This window comes from Equus quagga, chromosome 3 (assembly GCF_021613505.1).
Source record: "Equus quagga isolate Etosha38 chromosome 3, UCLA_HA_Equagga_1.0, whole genome shotgun sequence".
NCBI lineage: Eukaryota > Metazoa > Chordata > Mammalia > Perissodactyla > Equidae > Equus > Equus quagga.
This window is the reverse complement of record NC_060269.1, coordinates 81443317-81468355: the sequence shown is the minus strand read 5'-3', so window position 1 is coordinate 81468355 and position 25039 is coordinate 81443317. Positions and strand designations below refer to the sequence as shown.

Sequence of the window (25039 nt, the reverse complement as noted above, 5' to 3'; positions counted from 1 at the left end):
GCGTATATTACCAAAAATGACTATTACTTATTTGTTGCCTAACGTGGGCCTGGGGTCTGCTTTTAGTCCTTTTCATGTGGTAGATTAATCCTTTGACCCTCACTATCACCTTTGCAAAACATCCTATTATTATCTTCATTTTATGGATGAAGAAATTGAGGCTTAGAGTCATTGCCGAAGGCCGTAGAATGAAGACGATTTAAAACCCACATTTATCTGATTCTAGAGCAAAGGTGTCCCCATTTTGTTCTATTAAAGTTTTTCATAGTCCTTCAGAAACAAGACTGTAAATTAAATATTAATAGAAAAGCATTCACTGAGTACTGTAGATTCAGCGTATAAATAACCTCAGGAAAAATTAATTCTAAAGCATATTTCATCACCAACCAGCAGGTACATAGAATCTGTCAAATTAGAATTAGGTGGTCAAATTATTTTTCTTTTAAATTTTGTCACGTTATCCATTTAAAATCATCCTTGGTGCTTTATAATAAAAGGGGCTTTTCTACAAACAACAACAATTAACTAGTAGGTTTAGCAATTGCCAACACTTTAAATGTCAAGCGATTTGCAGTGATTTATTGATGTTTTTACAAATGACTTCCATAGCAGTCATTTATCCTTAAAGCAGTCATTTATCCTTTGTGAAAGACCGTGCTTTTACTAAAAAATATTTTTATTATTTAAAATACCAAATTTTCTATTCTGAAGTCATTTAACAAAGTTTATCCATTCTCAATCAATTCAGTACACTCTTTTGACTTAGCTTTCAAAACCAAAAGGATTCCTTCTAATTAGCCCTCTCTATTCTTTAGACAAAAAGTCACTATTTAGTTAGCAGTTGTGTTGTCTGTTTTTTTGCCAGAATATTCTATAGAAGAAGGCTCAAAATGTAAAGAGTACTACTACTCGTTATTTTTAAACCTTGGTCCTTCAATTCTCCACTCTCAGTTTGTACCTTTAATTTCTCTCTTCATTGGCTCCTTTCAGTGTATAGATATATTCAGGTTATACTCATCTTGAAAAATTAAAAATATTAATAAATGAAAAAATAGCCCTTCCTTAAAGCCATGTCCTGCCAAAGCTTCTACCATAGCCCCCTCCTTGTTAATCATCCTTAAAGAGAAGGCTGCTATCTCCTCTTTGTCACTTCCCATTCATTTTTCAACCCACTGCAATCTGCCTCTGCTTCCCACCCTCTAGGCTGCCTTAGTATTGCCAGGGTCAGTGAACAGTTTCAGTGCTTATCTTACCTAGCATTCTCTGGTACTCAATACTGAGGATCATTTTCTATACTTTATACTTATATTGTTTTCTTTTAAAAATTTTCAAGATGAAAATTTATTTTAACTTCTATTTGTGCTGTGAGAGAGAGTGTGTGTGTGTGTTGGGGTCATTTTAAGAAAAAGTGTTTTTAAAAATCTTCTTCATGTTATTAACTAGTAAACATTACCACACTAGGACTTTATTACATCATTTTTGATTCTTGAGCCCTTATTTCTATAAGCCACTGTGAGGGTTTATGGGAATAACCCAAAGTCACAAATATTCTACTTATTTATTTAAAGAGAGCTGAATGCCACCGGACGTGTAAGTCAAGATTGCTAGCCCTTTTATTTGAACCTATGTCAATAGTTTTGCTCTTTAGATGTATGGAACTGAATTGAGGGGGACACAGAGAATACGGAGAAAAGCTAATGGTTTTAGTAAAATTTAGCACTTTAACAAGGAATTGGGAAGAACTGGATCTGAGTTAGGAATTCTAGTGAGGCAAATAGTAAAGAGGAAACAAATCCTGTGTTCAATTTTAAGTTTGTTGGGTTTGTAACACTTTTTTTCCAGCATAAATCAATTTGATATCTAATTCACAAACACTGTGGGATAGCACAGCAATTGAAGCCGGGGTGGATGGAGGTTAAATCTAGTGTTACATTTTTTCTTCATAGTAACCCTATCTTTTCTACAAAGGTCAGTAATAGCAATTTCATTTGGGGACTATAATATAGCAGGTAAAAAATCAAATGAAATCTACAAATGTCATTTTCCTTGTTCGTGTTTTTCTTCAGAGCCTTGGAGAGTTAGAAATAGTATGGCTTTTGAAAATCATTTAGATGATTGTGGACTGATGGTGTCCAGTATATTTAAGCATCCAGTGGTGAATTATCTCCAAGAAGATTATATACACAACTCTAGTATGTGAAATAAGTATAATGACTAACTATCATTAAGTGCTTACAATGAGCCAGGCGCTGTGCTAAGTACTTTGTAGATACTATCTCATTTAGTTGACAAAACAACCCAATATGGTAAGAACTGCTAAGATGCCTAACTAATAGATTACAAATTTGAAACTTAGAGGAATTTGATAATAACTTAGCTGAGGTGCCACGGATAGTAAGTAGTAGAGGGAAGTTTAATTCCAAGCAACACTAGTAACGTGAGCAGATAAGTGTACAGATCCTTGCAGCGATGAGGGAACCGCACCATTACCTTGGAGTGGCACTGGCTAGGTCCACCTTTTAGCCCTTACAGTATTTCCTAAGGAAATTCCAATGACCCACAGCTCTGGAGTATTAAAAAATATCCAAATTTTCCATTCCAAGTGGTAGACCAAATGATTCCTCTCCCTTCTGAGTGTCAATTTAAATGATTTTAAAGGAATACAAAAGGCATAAACACACCGTGCCCGTCATTCACTGAGTTGCTCAGGCCACAACCCTAAGAGCATTTCTGATGCTCCTCTTGCTCTCCCATTGTCACATCCACTCCAACAAGTTCAATTTTTTTCTATCATTAACTATACCCTGAGTATTACCACTGCTTCTGATACTGCCTGCCTGCCACCATCTTAGTCTACACACAGTCATCTTTTTCCCAGACTATTTCAGTGGCCTCCTAAATGGTATTTCTGCTTTCTCTCTTGCCCCCTCCAGTTAATTATCCAGACATAGAGTGACCTTTTAAAGATTTAAGTCATCATTTCTTTCTCCTGCTCAAACAGTCCAGTGGTTTATGAGAGTAAAATTTTTTTTTCACAGTCTCTACATGATCTGACACCAACTTGACGTCAACTCCTTCCCTCTCCCTTTTATTCACTCTACGCCAAGTCCCCTGGCCTGCTCTCTATTCCTCAGAGAATACAAGCTCACTGCTTTCTCAGGACCTTGCCCCTTGACAATCCTTCTTGGGATGTCTTTCAGCAGATATCTGCATGGCTCACTCCCTCCCTTCTCTCAGGTCTCTGCTCCGTTATTGCCTCCTTGGAGAAGTTTTCTTTGACTGTTTGATCCGACATAACTCAGCTCCCTTCTCATCCCCTATTCTCTCTCTCTCTCTTTTTTTTTTTAATAACACATCTGTGTAGTAATTTTCTTTATTCCCTCCTCCCCTGAATCCATTCTCTGGTCTCTTCTGCCTGCTCTGTGCCTCTTGAGGCTGCCCTTTGTCGACGCTTCCTGCAGGTGTCATTGCCCCTTGGCTATTGGTTGGGATTGGCCAAGAGGAGCGCTGGCAGGAGAGCAGAGGGTAGAAAAAGAGGTATATCAGGCTATTTATTAGCCACTTGCTTCCTTTATGCTTGAGTCTGTTTTAACTATGGTGGCTTTCCTGTAGGGCCACGACTCCTGTCTGCTGGTACTTTTCCTTCTAGTCACACAGTTCTCTTTACTTGCCTGTCAGGCTTGGAATGGTACAGTTCCCTGCTGTTGCTGGTCCCTGCATGCTTTATCATCCTCTGTTGGTTTCTTTAACTCTGTCCATATCTCTATATAAAAGTCCCTTTATTAACTCTCTTCAATTAACCCACTGCCGTCTGTATCCTGCCAGAAATCCAATGTCTCTTCCCATTACTTGAAATTTCACATTTCTTTTTTGACATCTGACTTCACCACCATCTAACTTTGTAAGTTTTATGAGGTGTGATAAGTAGAATAATGTTCCCTGACCCCCACCAAGGTGTGCACGTCCTGATCCCCTGACCCTGTGAATATGTCACCTTACATGGTGAGGCTGACCTTGCAGATGTGATTAAGGATACAGCCATTGAGACAGGGAGATTACCCTGGGTTGTCTGGGTTGGCCCAGTCCAATCTTATGAGACCTTAAAAGCAGAGAAGCTTTCCTGGATTGGTCAGAGATGAGACAAAGACAGGAGACACAGAAAGCAGGAGGGAAACTCAATTCATCATTGCTGACCTGAAAATGGAAGAAGGGAGAAACAGGAGCAAGAGCACACAGTCAGCCTGGGGGGCTGGAAGCAGTACTCAGCAGACAGCCAGCGGGAAATGAGACCCCAAACCACAAGGAACTGCATTTTCCCAATAATCTGAAGCAGAAGGAAATAGATCCTCCCCAGGGCCCTACCAACTTCTTGATTTTAACCTTGTGAGAACTGCGTCGGGTTTCTGACTTACAGAATCATAAGATTTTTGCTGTTTAAGCCACTCAATCTGTGGGATTTTGTTAAGACAGCGATAGAAAACTGCTGCATGAGATTTGGATCTGTCTGAGCCTTTGCTGTGGCTACAGTGCCTAGAACAGTGCCTGCACGGGCAAAGATGCTCAGTGGGGAACTTCCGAATTACTGAAGTGACTCAATAGATTTTAGAAATCCTTGCCCATCTTAACAAAAAGCCTGTGAAAGAAGATGGTTACTTCCAATATTTACAAAATATGATAGTCCATGAGATTCTCAAGAAGTAAGCTTAGAAAAAAGGGTTTAATGGATTTCACCACAGGTATTTTAGAAACGCCTTACCAAAATAAACTTTCTACTTGATCTGTCATTTTAAAATTCAAATGGCAAATCAATTCCCATTCAAGTTCAAAGTCAGCTTTACCTTTGCAGTATTTAAGATGTAGTGTACCTGATAGCTAAAATAAGGTCTTTAAAGATGTGGATTCATTAAACTACTTCCTGTAAGCTTGTTTGGTTCCTCTTAAATTGTCAAAATCTATTTTTTAATTGAACACACTGTGTAGATCACTTTAACAGCTTTTTTCTGAAAATATCTAATGATGTTGTGCCTTTGTAGCACACCCCACAAACTTAAAAAATCTAATTTAAAAGTCTAAATGTGTGATTTTTATGTGTGAAAAGATTCTTACTTAGGCAAACTATATTCTATTATCCTTAAAATAGACTGCATTATCAATTCAAATGTATAACTGATCAAATTAGAAGAGGGCAATTAAAAATAGTCATCTAGGCAACTATTAATTAGTTTTAAGTTTAACTTTCTCTGTACTCCACTTATGTAGAAAGAGACAAGAGTTTGAAGCTAATGCTACATTACAAGAAGTCAAACAGTGTTAAAAATATGCCTGATGGCGTAGTTTTCAAGGTTACTCTGGTCTGAGTATTCTGAGGAGATGCTCACTCAAATCTGGATCTTCAAATATCTGAATTATCAGAAAGTCCAATTTTCCCCCTGTGTGATGTCAGTGTCCTTATAAAGTTTTGCACTTTAGGTTTGTTACCAAACGTAATAAAAACTTTAAGCCCCTCTGGAGAAGAGTGTTTGTTTTTATCTTTATTTTTGATTAGAGTGGTTCTCAAAGTGTGGTCCTGAGTCAACAGCATCAGCATCCCCTGGGAAACTTAGAAATGCCAATTTTTGGGACCCACCCCAGCTCTACTGGATGGGAAACTTGGGTGCGGAGCCCTGCACTGTGCGTTTGCTAAGCCCTCAGGTCATTCTGAAGCAGGCTCCAGTTGGAGGAGCACTCCTGCACTAGCCGACATTTCACAGGCTCTTCTACTCATTAACTGAGCAGAATTAAATCGAAATGGGAGATGAGGACACTAAGGTCAACGGGTGCCTTTTATAAAGAATCATGAATTTCTGAAAGTTAGTTGCCTGAGATATAGTTGCTTCTATACATAATAGCTCAATTTCCACAGATTTCCAATTTATCAATAAAGAAACTGGGTAACAAGTTGCTCCGTTTGGGGAGAATTAATAAAGGAGAACCTCTAACCTTGCAAAACATTTGCACGTTTCAGTTACAGTTTTGTTTCTCCCTTTGATCTGTGTGTATCAAGTTTATAAATTGAACACAATACCAAAAAATATATCATGAGATCAAAATAATGATTTTATTGTCACCTTTTAAAGACGTAGACCTGTTTTCCTCTGTTCTGAAAAATGGTAGTCCTGACACTCAGTCAATAGATCCCTCGTGATGGATTTGTTCTAATACGTCTGAAGAGGCCCTGTAGCTGCTGAGAGCACTCGATAGAGGGCCCGTGAGGGATCCTCATGGCACCCAGCTGATACATTCATTCCAACAAGTACTTAGGAAGCGCCCACAAGGTATTTAATTACTGCCAGACACTGAACAGGATGCAAAGGAAGGCAATTCTCTGTCCTCCAGGATTTTATAATTTAGCCAGGGATTAAAAGGAAAGGAAAGGGACCAAACATTTCTCTCATACTATCACACGCCAGGCACTGAGCAGGGCAGGAGACAAACTACACCCGTTAATCCGTGTAACCACTCAGGGAAGTTGGCGTTATTCCCAGTTTACAAATAAGGACTCAGCAGTCTGAGACATGCTGAGAATTTGTTCAAATTCATCAGATAAGAAAGTGATGCTGGTGAAATTTAAAATGAAAACTAATACTTAAGTCCATGTAGTTTCCACTGTGCCACGTCTCGTATAGAACATAGGCAGCAAATTCTAGACTTACACAGTGAGTGCCTGAATGCGTGATGCACGTGACTCGGCGGGGAGATTAGAAAAGGAGCGGTAACTGTGATGGGGAAGGGAAGACTTCCCTGCGAAAGTTCAACACAGGTTCATTGAAAGAAAAAGGGTCATGACTTGGATAGAAGAAAAAACGGTTAAAAGTATTCCCGATGGGAGTCACTGTTAAACAGAAATGTCTAGTCGGGAATGAGAAGGGCAAGTTCTGGCAAAGTGATGACGTCAGCCCAGCACAGTTTAGGTACAGAATGGCTTTGTTTGGCCCTGGCCATTCACCAAATCACACACTTTAACGATCAAAGGATTGTGGTGAACAGCACTACTTAGCTCCACTTACTGGGTATATTTGCTGGATGTGTCCTTGTACATTCAGCCAAGGGTTTGAGGGTACTACTTCTTTTGGCTTCAGCTTTAGATATGTATTATCTTTCCTCATTTAAGTGATAATTTGCTCCTCTCCTCTGCAGCCAACAGGATTCATTCACTTGAGCTGTATTATCTCTCAAAGAAAACCTCACAGGTACATTTTAATAAATTTCTCAAGTCCCTGGAGTGGAACAAATTCCTAGGAATATCACGTCTCCCAGGTACTTGTTTGCAGATACTGCTGTGGACCAGAAAAACACAGTTTACTGTGAGGAATCCAGTTTTCATCCGGTTTAGTATTAAGGAAATAGCTATAGATAATTATAGTAAATAAAGCATGTCCGAAGAAAAGATGCATTTGACTGATTAACTTCAGTGGATTTTGATATGCCTCTGTATTTATTTTGAATCAAAGTCCCCACGTGGAGGGTGAAGGAGATTTCAAGGAGAAATTTCAAAAGTGCCTTTGCTTTGCTCTCTTGTAAAGCGCTCGCTGTGGAAGAAATATTTTTGTCATTTGGTCACTGAATTTCAAAAGGATCTCCTATGATAGAATAGTCATTCCCCAAAGATATTTGATCTACTCTGGGGAATGTCATTGTTCCCTAAGAAGATAATAACAGCAGCAAGAAAATAATAAACATTCTCTGTAGGATATCACCGTTTTAATTGACTGTGGACACTCAAATCGATTTTTTAATCTACAGACACATGACAAGGTCAGCAACAGAGGAGCTGATAATGATTTATTTTCATAATAGGAGGGATATAGTTAAGATCTGGAATACAAACATGAAGCATGGTACTTTGAAAAGATAACAGGTTTTAAAACCGTAGATATTAATTACACTTTGATTTGATTTTTAACAAAAATTATTTAGAAAATGTTTTTCTTAGGTTATTTTTCATATAGGCTCTTTGAAAAAAGTTTCTTTTTACAATTGTGTGGTCAAAGAATATACACCTAATTTTTAAAGATAAATTTTATTTTTCGCAAAATTTCACATGTACTCGATAAACATTTTTTAAAGTATTTATAAAATTAACAAGGAACAACAAGCGTTGCTTCCTCACTGCTCTCTAGTCTCTCTTCTACTCTATGGAGGCAACCTTTAATTTCTGTTTTGTCTTAGCTACTACTGGTATTTTCCAATTTTTATGGTTGTTGTTGTTGCTGAGGAAGATTAGCCCCGAGCTAACATCTGTTGCCAATCTTCCTCTTTTTCTTGCTTGAGGAAGATTAGCCCTGAGCTAATACCTGTGCCAGTCTTCCTCTATTTTGTCTATGGGTCTCCATCACTGCATGGCTGACGAGCGATATAGTCCCATGCCTGGGATCTGAACCTGTGAACCTGGGCCACCGAAGTAGAGCGTGCCGATCTTAACTACTAGGCCATAAGGCTGGCCCCCAAATATTTTTTTTAATAATGTTTTCACACTGGTTTCCCCTGATTTTTTCAGATATCAATATTATCTATTGATGGACTAACATGGACAATGAGAATTTAGTTTATATACATGATCTCACACAAAGTTACCCTTCTCTCCCAATATAGTTTTAACACATTTATAACTAAATCCTTATTCAGTATTATCATTAATATGACTATGTAAACATTTTTTCCTGGTTCTAGAGAGGCTCTGACTCTTCATTCAATATGTGAACTTTCACTGAATCACCTTGCTTTTTTCTTCTGTACCTCACCAAACAACTCATATATCCATTGGTTGTATATATTTTTAAGATATATATACCATAAAGAAAATTTTAGATTAAGATCCTATGGCCTCTGCTCTAAATGTGTTTTTCCTCACAATTTAGTTACAAAAAGTGAAATATAGTTGGCATACATAGCATTACCATCATGTTTAAATTTTAAATTTCTTATTTGAAATTTTTCAATATCACCGCTATAGATGATCTTCAAAACTTGTGTAAATATTCCCATTATTAGCTGCTGAAAAGAAGTAGCTTTTGAAAATGATCAATAAAATAGAAAGCCTGCAATAGACCAAATTTATTCCTTCCTCATATATGTTTTTCTCCTTGAATTCTGAGACTGACACCAGTCTTGGTGTTGATTTTGTCACCCTCTTTGGATGAGCATTGTTCACAACTTCTAAAATTCGCACTGGGCAAATTGGCTCTGCATCTATCTTTTGTATTGTACTATAAACTTCCATAGTTGAGAGAGCTCAGTGGTTTCATTCTCTGTATTTATGTCATAATTTGTTCCCCCAAATAAAATGTCTTTAAAAAGGGAATAATCTAGCACTTTTGTTTCACTTTTATTAAAACAACAACAAACTCTAGTATCTTTACATAGACTTTTTGTTTATATCTTTGATATTTTAAGAATTTAATGTAGATACCTATATTTTATTAAACTACATCTCAGAAGTCACTATTGAGTTTTATAAATTGGAACAGCCATTGACTTAGTAAAGCGGACTTCATTCAGGTCTTAAGGAAAAACTTATTTTTTACTCACGATTTACTGTCTCCTGAACTCCATTCAGCAGATTTGTTGGCCCTTGACATTTTGGTGAACCATCTGACAATTTCAATCATAGTTTGAGTTTCAAACAGCAAATATTTGGGATGTTCCAGGTTTCAAATCATATCTAACTCTTCACCCTAAAAATGTCCTTTACTTGGTGCTTAAGAACATTTTTCCATTTGAAATGATTTCTTTTAGCTTTCTTACAGTCATATTCAAAGCCAAAGAGAGAGATTTTTCCAGTAGTGTGCACTTTTGCAAATACAATTAAGACAGAGGGAAAAAATTCATTATTTAGCAGAATGATACAATTTCCTAGCTGTAAAGCCAGATCATCCTTTGACCTAATTTTTTCTCTTTTCTATTATTTTAATCACAATTCTCATTGGATACTTTGAGTCTTTGACCTAATTCTTTTCTTTGAATGTGCAGAGACCTTATTACACAAAGCAAGTTTAAGTAAAAGAAAGTTAAAATATAACTTTCAAATATATATACAATATGATTCAGAATTTTTTTGCAAATTAATTGTGATTTTTATTGACTAATCAGAAAAATTGCAAAATAATTTGAAGAATATTTATCTGGAAATTAACCTTAGTGAGACTTTATAGCACTGAAAATGATATAGCACAGCTCCAAATATCAAAAATTTTGAATAGTTAACTATGTATTTTTAACTGTATATATGCTAAATAAAATATAAGAAAATTAGACGGATAAAGGAGTACATATTTTATTTTTAAATGGAGGTTTTTATTTATTTTTTTTAAGAAAAAATGTTGAAACTGAAGAGAGTCTTTACAATAATTTAATGGTCTTCTATGGCAAAAAGCATACCTAGAAAGAATTCAGCCTGATAAAGGATAAGTTGGTAAGAAATATTGCTTATCTGCTTCTTCTCACTCTGTACACCAGAATCTTCACTACATTAGCAAACTGTCTTCCTCTTAGTGTGCATACTTAATTTAGAAAGTTGAGAGGGATTCTTTCACTATGGCCTTTATAATTAGAAACATTAATTTATTGAAAACAACTGGACCCATGTGATGATTTTTGAATGATATGTAATTTTTAACAAATTTTCTTTAAATATGATTATGAATGTTTTTACAAATCATAAATCGTATATATGGCAATTGCTATAAAACTTCAAACTCTCATCATTAAAGATTCTTTTGAAGAATGCTATCTTAAAATAATTATAAAAGCATTTAGATTTTTCTTTTTGTCTCATCCAGATGTGACAAATAGAGATCCTCACTATTTTTGTCTAAACCCAATCTGCCCTGGCACATCAATTCTTTGTGTCAAGGTGTATGTAACTATTTGCCTAAAAGCATCAATCTCACTTTTCCATTTATTCAAAATTTATTTTAAGTATATTTTATTTACCAATAATATTTCAAAAATGGTTTATCTCGCCACTGTATTCTTTAAAATTCCAACCAGAAATTGCTCATTACACTTAGAATGTCTTCTATCGATTTCTACATGACCATTCAGCATTCTTTTGATGCTTTCCCAATCTCTATAACTTCAATATTCTGCCCTTTACATTCTGCATTTGAAGACTCGATGGTGATGGGATAATGTTCAGTTCTTCTTGTTAGGACTGGAGTTTTATGGATATAACCATGATTTTGGAAGAGAGGAACAGTAATTTACCTGTACAGGATCTGAATCCATAACATTATTAGCATTTTACTTTTTAACAAAATGAGGGAAACAACCACAGAAAATGATCCATTTGAAAATAATTTCATAACTCACTTAACTTGAAAAATAAAAAATCTTATTATAGGCCAAAACTCTATCTTTAGGAAAAAAGATGGCCTTGTCAAATAAACACATTATCTTTTAAAATATTACATCAGAAACTTGAATCTGATAAACACTTTAGTGAATTGTTTAGAATATATAGTATAAAATGGAAGTCAATGTGTCTCTTTGATTTTCTTGATTTTGTACCTAATTGACAAGGATGAGCAGGTATTAAGAAAGGAGTTTTCTGTTGATATGAAAACAATCCTGAGCTAACCACGTTGTAAACTATACTGTAAGTCAGAGTGAAATGTGTCTACAAGAAGGAGCATACTCAAGCACATTAAACATAAACTAAGCACAAATACAAGAACAAGCATACTAAATGAAACTACTGTAGGCTCTTACTTCATTAGACAATAATGACTTAGTCTATAGTGGGGTGCACATATATATATATATTTTTTAAACTCCCTTTTATGCCAATAAGTCTGCAAAAGAAAAGACACAAAACAAAACAATCAAATAAAAAAAAAATCACTCCGTTTCTTTTTTCTTTTCTTTTCCTTTTTTTTGCTGAGGAAGGTTAGCCCTGAGCTAACATCTGTTGCCCATCTTCCTCTTGTTTTTGCTTGAGGAAGATTAGCCCTGCGCTAACGTCTATGCCAATCTTCCTCCACTTTATATATGGGTCACTGCCACAGCGTGGCTGATGAGCAGTTTATGTCTGTGCCTGGGAACTGAACCTGCGAACCCTGGGCTGCCAAAGCAGAGCATGCCGCACCTTAACTATTATGCCACAGGGCTAGCCCCAGATCACTCCATTTTAATGATTGTGGTGATCAGATCAGAGAATGATGTTTACTTCAACTATGTCCTTGCCCTTAATTCTCACAAGAATAGATATTATCAGAATACTCTTAAAGAAAGTCTTCTAATAGTTCTGTGATCAAGCCATCTTGGAGGGAAGGCTTTTGAAGCTTGTCAACCAGCTACACTATGACTGTTTTTAAATTTCTCTAGAGAGAAAACAGGTGGCCCTCAAAATTGCAGCTGTTAGTGCATCTCTTTGGGTCTAAGGGAGACCAGGCATTATTGTCTAATAGATCCTTCTTTGCTGTCTTACTTTTGTTTTCTGACCTGAGTAAACTGTGAAATTAGGCTAAATATGAAACCATCCTGTGAAACAGTGCTAAGTATTTAAGTGAACTGTGAAGCATATGGGAGATTCAAAATCAGAATGTAACTCTTTACAATGGACCAAGAAAGTCCTGGCACATATCCCCAGGCTACCCCTTGAATTATGAACCACAATTGTGCCACATAGCATTTATGGCCTCAACTCTAGTGACAGAAATATACCTTAGTCCCATTCTATAATTCCTGATAAAAATTAATTCTCAAAAGAAAAACTAGCTAACGAGTGCAAATACATACAGTAATCTTGGAAATTTTTTTTCTTTATCTGCTGGGAGTTGGTTACAGCAAGCCTTGACACATCCTTTATTTAACTTCTTAGCAGAACTGATTCTTACTGATGAACTTGTAATGGCATATAAGAAACAAAGAACAGGGGCCAGCCCGCTGGCACAGCTGTTAAGTGCACACGTTCCAATTTGGTGGCCCCGGGTTCGCCAGTTCAGATACCAGGTGTGGACATGGCACAACTTGGCAAGCCACGCTGTGGCAGGCGTCCCACATATGAAGTAGAGGAAGATAGGCATGGATGTTAGCTCAGGGCCAGTCTTCCTCAGCAACAAGAGGAGGACTGGCAGCAGTTAGCTCAGGGCTAATCTTCCTCAAAAAAACAAAACAAACAAACAAACAAACAAAAAAGAAATAAAGAACAGGCAAATCCAGTGGTCTGCTTCAAGATGTAATTGGCAGCTTGCACTCAAATCTGACCTTATCTCTTGGGGATGAAAAAGAAACATGGTAATAAGGTCAAAATAATGTTTGTGTTTACCAATCCCCCAAATTCAGTTCCTGTAAATAATAACCCATCACCCTAATGAAGAATTCTGTGATCAAAGTAATTTGTGTGAAGGTATGATTTGTGTGGCAATGATTAAGGTATAAATAGGAACATTTTAATATGTATAAAGAAGTTTACTTCAAACAAGAAGCTATTTTTAAACAATAGGCTTAAAATTACTCTTTCTAAAACACGGCTTTTGTCTTTCCTCCATGGAAAGGTGCATGCCCTTAGATATTTCTGCTGGAAAGTTACGTGTGCACTGGTAGGCACTATTGCACTTTTCATATTCCTAATAACCATCCAGTGGAGGTAGGCTGAAAGCTCACTTAGAGCAAAGACCAAGTCTGCCTTGCTCAACAAAGCAACTCCAGCCCTAGCATTGTAGCTAGTATATTTCAGGTGCTCAAAAAGGTTGAACGGTTTTGTTAAATTAATTGCATGGATATAGAATCAATGCCAAATGATCACACTCAGTCTCTGACTAGGACTTTTTGTAAAGCAGTGGATCTCAAAATGACTCACCATGCCTGCAACATAGACATCAACTGGGAACTTACTAGAAATGCAAATTTTCAGACTCCATAACAGACTTTCAAAATCAGAAACTGTTGGGGTGGGTCCAGCAATCTGTGTTTAAAAAGCCCTTCAGGTGATTCTAATCCAGTCGTGCTAATATTGAGGATCACCAACGTAGAGAATCCTGAAATACAGTGCACACAGTGACATCAATGCTTTTTAGAATGGTGAGACTGTCTCAACAGTCTATTATAGAAAAACAAGTCCTATGGACAGATTGTGCATAATTTTAATTTCTCAAGAACTTTTCTACTTCTCAAGAATTTCTTCTTTTTAACTAGAGGAACTAGTCTCTATTCATGTGTGATAAATTGTGTGTTCTGTGTAGTAAGGCTAACTCAGTGTAAGTTACTTGTAAATATCCTGAGACAAGGACTTTGGTGCAGATGGTTTATTAGGGAACTGGTCCCCAAAAGCACAAGTAAAGAAGTGATGAACATGAGGGAGAGTAAAGAAAAAAGCCAGTCAAGAATGTGTCTCCAAGAGTGGAGTATAATTGTGGGCAAATGGGGCTCAAACCTTCAGGGAACCTTCTGAGAAACTGTGTGTGGAATACATCTCAGAACCACCCCACTGGAGGGTGTGGACACGAGAGCATTTATCTCCCCAGTGGTTGAGAGTTGACTCCAGTGTTGCTAACATACCCCCACTTCTAGGTTATGTTTCTGTGGCTGAATAAGCTGGGGACGGTCCTCAGGCAGAGAAGGTAAGAGACACAAGCTCTTGAGGTGGGATATGTCAATATGCTGGAAACTGTTTTTACCTGTAGTTGCAGGGCATTTCACATGGCCTAGGGGCTATGGGGCAAAGCAACCCTCTAACAGGACAGTTTTCATCAAGTTCACAATATTTATTAAATGGCTATTATGAGTCAGGTCCAGAGTGGGTTGTAGGATATAAAAATAGATAAAACATCATCCCTGCCTCAAGAAGCTTTTAGAGTGGTGGAACATGTAGACAAATAAAAGGATAACTAAAATATAGTTAGATATGTTCAGTGATGGTGCTGTATGTCCACATTTATAAGAGGAATTTATGGTGGGAGAGGGTATAGTAATCATGGAAGACTTCTTAGAGGTGATGACGATAACCATGCCTAAGGGCAATCCTGAAAGACACTTAGAGCCCAGCCAAATGAAGATATTTGGGAGCGGGGGCGGCTGTGGACAGAAGCCAGAATGACTGAGATGTGAATGGGGGGTGTAAAACAGAAGAAAGCAATCATAGGCCATATTTGAGAGGATTGTCTGTAAAAGTCGGTTGAGAGGCCATGTGTTACATGGAAGGAAATCTAGAGTCCCACAGGAAGCAGATAGAGAGATGTGGAAGGCACAGGAGTGTAGATAACTGATGATAAAGATTCCAAAAGAGAAAAGAAGAAAGGGACCCGAGTGCTACTGAAATGATTAGTCCCCTTTTCAGAGGAAGAATGCCTATCTCACTGCTAAGAGAGGGGAGGAGGAAGTTAAGACGGTGTGTATTCATTTGTAAAATAGGGGAAATAATAGCAACAACCTTCAAAGGGTTGTTATGAGACCTAAATGATGAAAGGCACTAAAATATTTACCGTTGTTTCTCATGCGTAATTCACACCCCCAAAATGTTAGCTATTATTATTCAAAAATGGATTGGGTTTTTTTGCTTTGCTTTGATTTTTAGAGTAGCAGAAATTTGAAAGCTTGAAATCATTTCTATCTGTTGATCTTTATTCATTACTTGTTTAAATAGGAAACAACGTTACTTGTAAAGTTGTTAGGAAAATGGACTAGTGGAGCTGGTGGAAGGTTGAATGTCACCGCCATGGAAAATGGGGGAGGAGCAAAACTGATGATATATACGGTAGAATAATTGCTAGTTAGAATGAAGTGTCCAGTAAAGGTTGGAAGCCATGATTTTGGAGTGACACTAAGCCACACAGTTGTGTGATCCATTTCTAGGAAAGATGAAACAGTGTATTCAAAGACATACAAATGGCATTGAGGATAACTGTAGTTGCTTTGCAGAAATTGTGCAATTGTAAACACTGACAGATAAGCATTCATGGCAACAAATTTTTTTTTTTAAAAAAAGCTTGAAAAAAGGAATTTATCATGAGATTTAAGATCAATGAAAACTCTAAAATGTGTCAGATGATTTTGAATATTCTTGCATTATTTGATCCTAGCCGAGGGTCCTTTGTCAAACTCTGTAATTCCGTTCTATAGATGACATTTTGTTTGAGCAGTTAGCAGTTGGTGCCTCAGTTTCAACTGACATTTTGTTACTAAACACAGTTCTAACACCATAAGGTGATTTGTCAGTGGTAAGAAAAAGATGGTTTATATTTCACCATAGTGAAATAGCACAGACGGGAGAATCAATTGCTTGGAATTCTGGAAAGTGTCCATGCTGTCAAGTCCAACACCATTGAAAACATTTTTTACAGTAGGCCACAAGGTATACTTTTTATGGAAGAAGCCCTGAAAGAAATTTAGAAACCCCAGAAAGCTTGAAGTTCTTGTTTTAATATTGTAAAAAATTCAAGGATCATACCTACAATGAGCTTAAATACCTTGACAGTGACCAACACAATTACATTAGGAATATGGCGATGGAAGTTCACATTTTGCATTTCTTAATTTTTCTTTTGGATGCTTTGTGTATCAAAATTAGTAAGGCTTTTTGAATACTTTTTCCCCCATGAAGTCTTTTGATTCTAGAATCATTAAAATTGTATACCACTCGTGATAGTCTAAAAAGCAGAGTCCCTGTGAAATATTGGGAAAGCCCAGAGATAACAGAAATATTGAACTGGGAATGTCTTTTAATGAGTAATAATCAGCTTCCATAGTGGCTTCATCAATGATGAACTACTGATGACCCAGAATACTGCCAAGTTACGCAAAGAACAGTAGTAAACCGATTAACTCACTAACTGCAGACACGAGATGTTAATTGCCTTATTGTCACAATACCTAGGAATCATTGTCCCTTTTCACTTCTAGAAGATTTGGCTGTTTGTCCTGTGGTGACAGTTAAGTTTTGTTTTGATGACAGAGCAGGAACAGGTAACTGTTTCTCTGGTTAAAGATCAGCTGCACAATCTGTACATGTATAAGTATGTACTTAAACTTTAATCAGTTAATGAGTACAGCAAGATGCTCAAATTCTGAAAAGAGTATGGGAACTAAGATTCACTCAAAGAAAAGCTGATATTCTTACCCCACTTCAAGGCAAATGGTCCTGGAGTAAAGTGGTGGATGAAATCACCTGCATTTCTCAAATTCTTCTATGGTTCATTCTCTCTCTCTCAAAGGTTTATAGTAGATGCAAATAAATTACATAATGGAGTTCAAATACATACAACTCCAGTGTATACCATACAATGTTCTGCAATATTCAGTTTAACTGTAATTATTTTAATTTTTTTTTTAAAGATTTTATTTTTTCCTTTTTCTCCCCAAAGCCCCCTGGTACATAGCCGTATATTCTTCATTGTGGGTCCTTCTAGCTGTGGCATGTGGGACGCTGCCTCAGCGTGGTCCGATGAGCAGTGCCATGTCCGCGCCCAGGATTCGAACCAATGAAACACTGGGCCGCCTGCAGTGGAGCGCGCGAACTTAACCACTCGGCCACGGGGCCAGCCCCATGTAATTATTTTAATTTTTAAGAAAGCCTAATAGTTTCTGAATCTTGGAGATAGAGGGCTATAAAAACATTATGGAGGAAGGATGTTTACTAGTTACTGATTCTGGCTTCCACCTCCAGCTTTATGACTTTGGTGAGTTACTTCAGTTTCTTCATATGTCAGGTAGACACAAATGTAATGCTCACCTGATATGGATATTGTGAGCATTAAGTAATTTATTACATATATAAAAGCACTTTGTGCCTGGCACAGAGTAAGCACTTAATAAATATTACCTTTTATTATTATCGTTGATATACTGAAATAGCATTCAATAAACATTTACTGAATTGAATAAATGCACTTATAAATGCATTTATGAGTACTGCCAAAAATTCTGCAGTAACCTGAGTGTAGAAGAGAAAGAAGGTTAACAAAGGAAGAGATTAGCATTTTTGAACGCTTGCAATGTTATGGGAGCTTTAGATACATTCATCCACTTAATCCTTACTATACTCCTGTGATAAAAGCATTATTCAGATAATCAGGGAGCTGGGACTCAGAGTCAGTAGCATATCTGACTGTCCACAAGGACACCTGGCATTTGAGCTCAAGCCCAGTTATTCAAATTTTATGTTCTTTTCCCAATACCACATAGCCCCCAAATTCTGAGGTGTTTGACTTTGGAGATTTTGAACATGGTGGTCCCCTGCACTCGTAATAATTGTCAAATATCTGTCTTTATCCTAACCAGGCAAAGTATTGAAATCACTTTTAATCACTGTTCAATCTCTGTTGAATAGTATAAGACACAGCAAGGTGTGTCTATGGCATATGATGAATGCAGATTCTCTATTTTCTTGCATTAGCGCCCGTCTTTCCACATTAAGAAGCATAGCAGGTAGCATCCTGTTGGACAAATCTCAGTGGTGGCATGTTTCCATCTCCCAGGGGGTGTGGGAAGACCCAAGCGCACAGCAGTAACAATAATTCTAGCATATCCGTTTATGAAATAACTTTGGCAGTAAAGCCTAGAGGATTTGGATGAAAGTGTATTTGTGGTCTTCCAGCTGGAAGATCAGAGCAGAGATTCTAAAGCAAAAGGCACAGAGTGGGATGGCAGATAGTGGCTGCTTGGATAGGAACAGAAGAGAGCTGGGGATCCATGCTGAGCTCAAGGGGAAATGCCGACAAGACAGTCATTTCAGAATATCCCCATGCTGCCTGCTCTCAGAGCGAGGGATTACTGATGCCATCTGCTGGATATACTTGGGATTTACAAATGGAATCTACACAAATAGTACTCCGGTGTCTGCCTATCCTGTGGCTTCAGTTCTTCTAAGAAGAAGAAAAATAAAAACCAAAAAAGCTAAAAAAAAGGAAAAACAAAAGCCAGCAATAGAAATGAATCGCAGATCGTGTACGTATTTACACTTTCAAGCTCCAGCTCTGTGTTTCAGAGACTTACAGTGTGTAGTTGCGTTGGGTTTTTTTAGCAGAACTCTGGGGGAATACAGTTTAGCCATATATGACACTCAGGCAAGTGGATGTAGAGTTTGTACTGGAAATTCATGAGTTTCTCGCTAAAAATCTACTATGCACTATAAACTTTATACACGATATGCTCCCTTGACATACTTTATTGGAGAAGAGTATAGTGGTTTGGTTTGGTTTTGTCTTATTTTTGTTTAATTAGAAAAAGAGAAAAAGATTAAGAAAAAAGAATAAGTATTACTATTTGGTCAGAACTATTACATATACATTTGAGTTTTACATAAAATATGGTAATTCAACTTTTGTTTTCTGTTTTTCTTCGTTTTGCGGAAAATTTCCTCTGTTAGTTGCTCTCCCTGTAGAATTATTATAAGACCATGATTTAAAATTACAAGATTCCTTGTGGTGCTTCAATAAAATTTTAGAACTTTTAGAAATGTGTGGCTAAATTAACATAGATTTTAGTCTACATTTTCCAAAAAGTACTAATTCTTGAGATTGGTAGTGAGAAAAATGGTTTCCATGGTCAACTCTATTTGAATATGCTACATTCCAAATATCTTCTCCCGGAGTTCCATAAAACACATTAATTAAAATATGAGAAGTTGATATTTATGAAGAGTTTACTATGTGCCATTATCACATTTAATCTTCCCTACCATTTCATTTTATGGGCGCTATCATTAACCCTAGTGACAAATGAGGAAACTGAGCCTTACAGGATTTGTAATTTGTTCAAAGTCACTGTAAGAAAATGGAGGCATTGACAATCTGACTTTAGAGCTCATGCTCATAAGTCTGAAGCCATATCTCCCAAATTATTAATATATAGAATAATGTCACATATTAATATGGCTTTTGTGTTAATTACATTTCAGTATTGATATTAACCTGTTAAAAGCTTTGAGGAGTAATGCGGTAATGATATTTATTTAACTTTGCTTAACCTAGCATTTCTAAATCTACTTGGCCACAGAATACTTACGAATTTCAGCGGAAGTAGTGTCCCACAGAATACAGTTCTAGAAATGCTGATATAAGCTGTAGTATTGCTATAGATGAGGAGCTAGGAAGGGAGTAGCTCTTTAATATTTCTCTGGCCACTTGCTCCAGAATAACTGCGGGTGTCCTTCCCAGACAGGCCACTCGCAGGCGTCCACCTGAGCATTTGGAATGGGCAAGAATAAAAGCAAAAACCTGACACCTTTGCCGCTGCAGGTGCACAGAGCACTGGAACCCTCTGCATGAGTGTGTAATATTTAGTAGGTCCTGCAAAGGGAACAAGCGTAATTTAGTTAAGCCACAAAGTTGAGTGAAAAACAGCATGTTGCTATTATTGTTTAGTCAATTAAATTGTCCTCTGTGCTTGTAGGAACTGTTCCACATTTATTACCAGTGAGATACACACTCTGGCAGTTTCTTTGCTTCAGATCGTTTTATATTTAGCCCATCTAAAGATTTGAGAACGAATGATGGAAGACATGGTGATGAATTGTCAAGCTTTTCTAAGGATTCAGAAGTTCTAAAGTTCCTGCCAGTGACAGATGGTCTGTCCTTACTCATCGCTTGATCGCTTGTCTTCCTGACAGGACTTGATTCCGCCCCCCACCCCTTTTTTGCTCAATTCCCTTCAAGTAAGCTCAGCTTCTTGGGAGGCGAGGTAGTCTCATTTGTTATAACTACATTGCTATATATAGAGGCGGTAGCAACTCTATATGATCAAGCACCATGCTTTGTTGACATTATTAATGTACACACATATAACGGTAAGAGAGAAGCATGGGAGAAGAGGGAGAGAGAAACAGATTACCAAGGAAAATCCACACTTTCTTTCTTTCTGTTATTTTGATAACCACACACTAGAGTCCCCAAGGATGGTTTTTTCTTACTGACTTGCTACTTTCTTTTGATAGCCCAAGCATAATGTGATCTTTTGGGCAGTGTTTGTTATCATTATGGCAACAAAATATATATTTTTTTTGGACCTTCAAATATTTCGTAGCAATCTAAAAATTTTTGAAATTTTGCATTAAAAAGTAGAATTAGTGTTTACCAACTCGCTAGACATTTATAAAAATCTTCAGAATGAGACCAAACAACTCTAACAATGATGTACTTAGATATAAAATAGATTCCCACTGTCAACAAAAAGAAAATTTCAAGTTGCTTAATCCCTTTCATTGGCTTCAAATATGTTTACTGCTGAAATAGGATATGTGCTATTAGGTAAATAGGTAAGGAAGACGGGGAAGGAAACGATTTTCCCTGTTTGAGTTCTAACATAACTGTGGAAAGAAATATAAGGTTTAAAAAAATTCTAATGTTTTACAATAGCTTCTTAGTCCTTTATCCAGAAGTAATTCAGTCCTTCAAGTTAGTAATGCCACCAGTTCAATCCAGCATTACTTCAGCTGAAGTGTATTGAGTGGAAAGGGATTAATATTACTAAAAGACATATAAATTACCGGATGAATTGATTTGAGATTTACCATGTTAGTTGGCTTTTGTTGTCTACACAAGTAGCTGAGAAGTTATTTTTTTATGTAAATATGTCTCTCCTAAAAATTTTCGTTATATATTAGCTCAATTTGATATGTGATGAGGAAAAACAGCATTATTGTTGCTTTTTATCTTTTTTAAACTCTACAGCAATTTTGTCTCAATTATATATATATATAATATAAAATGTACTACTATTATATATATGTGTATAATGTACTAGTGTATCTATACTAGTCATTTAAGTGAAGGAACTCAAAGCCTACTGGGTTTCCAGGGTCTACCCTATTGGACTCTCTGTCATCTTTTTATACCCCTTGCTAAATGCTCCTTCCATTACCTGATGTCAGTTACCTTTTTAATTAGTGACTTTTTCACATTGCTCACTTTTAGTAACATTCAATTATTTAAAAAAGAGAACTCACGCCAGCGCTTTGGTTATGCATGAAGTTGTTAGCCTAGACCTAAGGAACTGATACTCCTCTTTCAGTGGACAGTTCCTCAGATAGGGAATGGAAGCATTAACTGTCTGTGTACAACACAGCAGTAAAAAAGTTTCAAAGCTTCCTTATAACATGGTTGCACAGTAATACACAGATTTTAGTTGTGTATACCTATCTATTTTGGTATATAATGAAAGGAAAGGGACATATCTAACTTTTCATTCTTAAGTACTTTTCTAGTATAATTTGTTTTTCTTCCCCAAAGAAAAATAGTCATTAAAAAAAGTCCTGAATATTCAATATTCATGAAAAGGTCATCAAATATTTCATGATTTTGAAATCATGCCTTTATAAAGTCAGAGAATTTAAAATTACTCTAATGAGTATGTTTGTTAAAATTTATTAAGGTTAGAAAAGGTTGCATAGCTGAGGTTAATGAAAATGCATTGCATTAGATAAGATAGGCTAAATTACTCTAACAGGTAGACCCAAAATGTAATAACACCTCAACATAACATGTTTCTTTCAGGGTTAGCACAGTACTAAAGCAGGAAATAGGGGAATGAGGTCTGATCTATGAACTTGAGCTTTTGTGGTAAATGATTTATTTCTTTACTGCAGTCATGTGCTAATAATTTTTTCCTTGTTTCGAATTTATACTGCTGTGTCTTGTATTTGAGTACTCATGACTCAAATGAGTACTCATATTTGAGTACTGATGACTCAAAACCAAAGACACCAGTGAGAGAAGATTACTCCCTGTTGACCCTAGCAAAGGAGGGTGGTCGAGTGAGTAGAATCATGTCCTTGGATGACAGATTTGCCTTTCTCTTTTACATAAACACGAGATTGACTCTACGTCTCTATACTGTTTTATACTTTCGCCTGAAAGTTTATTTCAAGACAGAGAGTGTGAAAGATGTGTAAGTTTTATGGTCTAGACAAGTTATCAATAAGTTACTCTTACTTTCCACTTATTTCATAAATGCTGTTGCATGTCAGCTTTTCACTTAATGAATTCTACAGGTTAATGCAGAGTTTTTACAACCTGAATTTTTCTTACTCCGGCCACATGGTACAGATTATCTAAACAAGGGCAATTTAAGTTCAACGGAGCCATCTCTTTGTCTACTACCATTATTGCTTCAGCAGTGCTTTCAATCTATATCTTGGCTTTCACTTCTCTTTTCCCTGAATTCTCCCTGTTTCCATATTCTAGTCATGTGTTTTTTTCCATATATAACCATTTCTCTCCATTTTATCCAGAGAACTACTTTCCTTATACTTGAGTCTCTGTTTTGTGTTTTTAAATTCATATGGAGTTCCCACTTACCTTCTAACACTTTTTATTGCTAAGAAATTACTGATGATTTGTCTCTAAGATGATTACAGAAAAATAATCATAAAATTGGAAATGAGGGCTGCCATTACTGGTATAAAGTGATTTTCTTTTTCAGCTAAAACCAAAAACTGCCATGGATCATATTTCCTACATTGTTTCACATGTAAATTGAGTATGCATGTATTTTAAAAAATGATAATGATGTAACTTAAAAATAGATAATATGTCTTTACTTCTATGATAACATATTATCTATATACCTCATAGGGACCAGTCCAATGTATTCTGAAATTATATAAAATTTTTACCAAAATTTAAAAAAAACAAAAATTCTGCAAATAATTATACACTTTGAGAAAATATTGACTCACATTAGAAATATCTTTCCAGTTGTATTTATCGTGATTCATCTTTCAGTAGGCATTTCTCAATGGAACAAAGAATGACCACCAAAATACAATGTATACTTTATGACAACTCCTTGCTAGTTGATAGAAAGCATCTTCATTTAAAACTCAATCCTTGGGTATTATTGGTGAAAAATAACAGAATAATCTTCTATAAAACAGTCTCACCTATTATATGCCTTTATGCCCCGTGCCATGCATCATAAGAACATGTCTTAGAATGTGTATGAAAAATTGTATAGACTGGAGACTTTCATACAAAAGCTAACTTTTTTCGCCTAAATGAAGGGTCATTTAGAATCAATTAATCCAAAATTTAGTCATCCAAGATTACTACCGATATCTTATTTGCTTTTCCTTGTACATGTTTTATTTCTGTTCATGTTATTAGCAATCTAAAAGCTACTGAAATTACCCACCCATACCTTAATGCTAATATAATATTTGTTGCTTTTACTCTTTACATTCAGATGATTTTAAAATTGGATCTCCTTAGAATACACATGCACAAAACTTTTCAGAACATAGAGCAATTCACTCTGTCAAGGCAATAGCAAGCATACACACGGGGAAGTATCAGAAGGTAAGAAGGTTAAGTTAGAGCCAGATTGTGGAGAGATATGTACTTAGATATTTATTAGGTAGATAATAAAAAGCCGAAAAGTTTATTTGGAATAGGAAATGTGATTTGAACTCCACTCTCAGTTAAATCGGCATACAGTATTATTTATATTATTTTTTTCAGTTGAAACCTATGTTTTCCTAGGCTTTTGATGAATTATAATTTCAAACTTGGTTAGCAAATCTACAATGTATCTATACATCAAAGAAAAATGCTTCTACAGTGTTTTACTTACAGTTTTCCATCTTCAATTGAATAACGAAGACCTTTCTAACATCTAATTCATTTTTCGCCATTTGAAATTTGGTCTGTTTTTCGTGACTAATGCTTACTGATGACTGGTTTGTTTTCTATTCTAGGTTGTGGAGACTAATTTGGTTGCCTTTGACTGTCACTGGATCATTATAAATGAGGTAAAGCCAACTAGACCTTTTTGTCAGTTCTGGGTCCTGTTTTCACATGTATAGTCACAGCATTCCTATGGCCTTGAATTTCTAAAAGGAAACAACACAAAGTAAGCTTCCAGTTTACTGAGTGAATGATGTTAAATAAAAATGGAATAAGGAGTTTTTAAAAATTATAAAGGGCTTTGTATGAATAAAATAAGTGCAGTACACCTCCCCACTGAGCATCCTCTAGCATTTTCTGTTGGCACACGCTGCCTGCTTTGGGAGATCATCTTTATGAAAAGTACAGTTCTTCTTTGTAAGCAAAGTGAATTCCTCCCAGTG

General features: G+C 36.3%; 1 protein-coding gene across 1 annotated transcript in view; it reads left to right on the top strand.

The window, feature by feature from the left end:
- Nucleotides 1-25039, top strand: part of GRID2 (glutamate ionotropic receptor delta type subunit 2) — a 1366457-nt gene that overhangs the window by 796076 nt on the left and 545342 nt on the right. The window contains exon 5 of the mRNA XM_046657173.1: nucleotides 24668-24721. Within this exon, the coding sequence (XP_046513129.1) occupies nucleotides 24668-24721 (54 nt within the window). The remainder of the gene's footprint in view (nucleotides 1-24667; nucleotides 24722-25039) is intronic.